General features: G+C 42.7%; 2 protein-coding genes across 2 annotated transcripts in view; one reads left to right on the top strand and one right to left on the bottom strand.

Moving 5' to 3' along the window:
• The window catches only part of LOC104739259 (protein TIC110, chloroplastic), a 13,278-nt gene extending 11,916 nt beyond the window's left edge, over positions 1-1,362 (bottom strand). Inside the window, exon 1 of the mRNA XM_010459551.1 lies at positions 1,126-1,362. Coding sequence (XP_010457853.1) covers positions 1,126-1,261 — 136 coding nt within the window. The 5' untranslated portion in view covers positions 1,262-1,362. The remainder of the gene's footprint in view (positions 1-1,125) is intronic.
• LOC104739260 (U2 small nuclear ribonucleoprotein B'' 2-like) overlaps positions 1,515-2,912 on the top strand; it is a 5,969-nt gene continuing 4,571 nt past the window's right edge. The window contains exons 1-5 of the mRNA XM_010459553.2: positions 1,515-1,659; positions 1,911-2,083; positions 2,314-2,407; positions 2,501-2,580; positions 2,681-2,713. Of these exons, the coding sequence (XP_010457855.1) occupies positions 1,587-1,659; positions 1,911-2,083; positions 2,314-2,407; positions 2,501-2,580; positions 2,681-2,713 (453 nt within the window). The 5' untranslated portion in view covers positions 1,515-1,586. The remainder of the gene's footprint in view (positions 1,660-1,910; positions 2,084-2,313; positions 2,408-2,500; positions 2,581-2,680; positions 2,714-2,912) is intronic.

Here is a 2,912-nt window from a genome sequence, read left to right on the forward strand (position 1 = left end):
CCTACCTGAGCATCTGTGACCTTCAATACTCGCTTCCAAGGCAAAAGGAAGGATGACGCGTCTCCAAACACAAGAGCTGAAACATATACAAGCCTCATAAATGCCTGCACTGGAAGCATACAACTTGTGATCACGCTTGTGCTCTCTCTTTCTGAACAATCCCACAATAAAAATGACAAATACTAGGGACTGGCGACTCACCCGACGCTGTTCTGCATCACCTTCACGTTCCCCAGTCTCAAGTCTTTGCCTAAAAATCCTGCGGCCAATCTAAACAAAACCAAGGAATTGGTGATTATGCAACCAAGATACTTCTGAATCAACTGCAAAAAAAAAAAGCTAAAGGCTAATACAAACGAAGAAAAAGAATCTAGAAAGCACCTCCATGTGCATGGCAGCTGCATCAGGCTCGTCTATCCCCAAAGCACTTTTGAACTTGACTATCTTCGCCACTTCATCCCCTTTGAGAGACTGTCCTTCACTTGGAAGCACTGAAGTTACATACCTAATCACAGATTAAGATGCAAAGATTACTACAGAATTCTCCAATTAAGAGACAACATCTGACTTTTTAGGATTTAAAAGATGACTCACCGGCAGTATATATCACAAATCTCAGCCTGGAATACCTCGTCTCCTTTGTTAACACCATACCTGCAACACATAAGAAGGATCCTTAAGTAACGCTTCGTGTGTAAACCCCAGCAAAAATGACAACAATTCAAGCAACCACTAACCTATCAGCGATCTTTTCTACATCCTCTTTCGTCACAGCGGCAGGATCTTCAAATTCGGCAACATAGTTATGCAAACCGATAGCAGCTACCTCCGGTACGGCAGAGTTCAACGCATAAACAACAGCTCCACCGGCGGCTCCAGCTACAGCAGCCCCACCCAAGGCAATATTCCTGGAGCCAGCCAAACGGAGCCCAAGTCCGTAACCGGTAGCTAAAGACGCAGCTAAAACAACAGCAGAAGTGGCAAGCCTCACCGGCGGCGTCATCTTCTCAACAATAGGTTGCAATCCGGTGAGCTCCTTCTTATTTCCGTGTACATCGGAGTTCTTAGCCTGCGTAGATACTGATACTTGGTCGGAGGAAGCAGCTGAGTTGCGAGGGAACGAAACTCGGTAACGACGGCGAGTCAAACACTCAGACTTGGAGAAACGGTGAGGTAAAGAAGGTAGGAAGTGAGAGAGAAGAGGAGACCGAGGAGAAGGTGAAATTGGAGCGTTGATGGCGGCTAAGAGGGAGGGATTCATGGTTCCCTCAAACTGTGAAAGGATCCTAGCAGTCGTAGAGTGAAGAAGAAGCTCGTAGGGTTTAACACAAGGAAAGAAGAAGAAGAAGATAGAGAGATGCGGAGGAAGGAAAGGGAAAGGGATAACAAAAACATCGAAATTGCCCTTTCAAACGTCGAGACGTTTTTTAATAATATTTTAAGACTGCGTGCTGTTTTATTCTATTCTAAAACGGTAAGAAGTTTTAAAGTAAAAAAACAAATTAAACGGCGTGTGTAAATTGGAAACGCGACGGTTTAGGGCAGGGGCAGTGTCGTCGTCGTCGTCGTCTTCGTCGCGGAGTAAAATGTTAACGGCTGATGTACCACCGAATCAGTCAATCTACATAAAGAATATCAATGAGAAGGTCAATAAAGAAGGTAACGCTATTCATTCGTTATTCTGCTTGCTGTAGTCTGCAGATTCTGCAATGCATAAGTTGCTTGTTCCCTGTTTTGTGAGCTTGCTTCTCTTGAATGTGTTACCGTGTCTTAGGTTCTCTTTAAGGGTTTAAAGTTGCTCGATTTGATGTTTTATGACGGTTAAATTAGATGCCTTTTTTCTAACTGTTAGGGAGTTAGTACTCTATTGATGTTTTCAACGGTTCAACACTTTGTTTTTGTTTTTCCAGAGCTGAAGAGATCTCTTTACTGTTTGTTCTCTCACTTTGGAAGGATACTTGATGTGGTTGCGTTAAAGACACCTAAGCTCCGGGGACAAGCATGGGTTGTCTTCACTGAAGTCACAGCTGCTAGTAATGCTGCCCGTCAGATGCAAAACTTTCCCTTCTATGATAAGCCAATGGTACCTTTTCTCATGTCTTATGTTCCAGCTCTATCCATTAGAAAGTTGCAGAGATTTACTTAGGAGTGGTAATTGAGTTTGCTTGCTGATTATATTAAATTGAAGGAATATGACGACATTAGATGTTGAGGGCACAAGTGATTGCTAAGTAGTAGACTAGTGAAATCTAAATTGCCATTACACATTACTACTATTCAAATCATGGTGATGTGTGATCTGTTTGGGTGCAGCGGATACAATATGCAAAATCAATGTCAGATTGTGTTACTAAAGCCGAAGGGACTTTTGTTCCTAAAGAAAAGAAGATAAAGCAAGAAGAGAAAGGTTTAACCTTTCGTGTCTATCACAAGTTCAAACTTTTCAGCTCGTTTTATCTTCCTCTTCTACTTTCCATCTGATATTTCATTTTACTTTCAGTTGAAAGGAGGCAACATGCTGAAGAAACTCAACAACCATGCATGCCTACTGGCGCAACCGCTGTGAATGGAAGGCCTGTGGTAATTTCTCTTTCTCGCATCAACCCAAATAACTCAATATTTATTTATCTTCTGACAGACATCGTCGTTGTAAAACTCTTGTTTCTCATCAATTTTGCAGCCGAGTGGGCAAGACACGATTCCACCAAACAACATACTCTTCATTCAGAATCTTCCCATTGAGACGACTGGCATGATGCTTCAGATGCTGTTTGAGCAATACCCAGGATTCAAGGAGATAAGAACGATCGAAGCAAAACCCGGAATTGCGTTTGTGGAGTTTGGAGACGATGTTCAATCTTCTATGGCCATGCAGGCTCTTCAGGGTTTCAAGATCACTCCACAGAATCCAA

This window comes from Camelina sativa, chromosome 14 (assembly GCF_000633955.1).
Source record: "Camelina sativa cultivar DH55 chromosome 14, Cs, whole genome shotgun sequence".
NCBI lineage: Eukaryota > Viridiplantae > Streptophyta > Magnoliopsida > Brassicales > Brassicaceae > Camelina > Camelina sativa.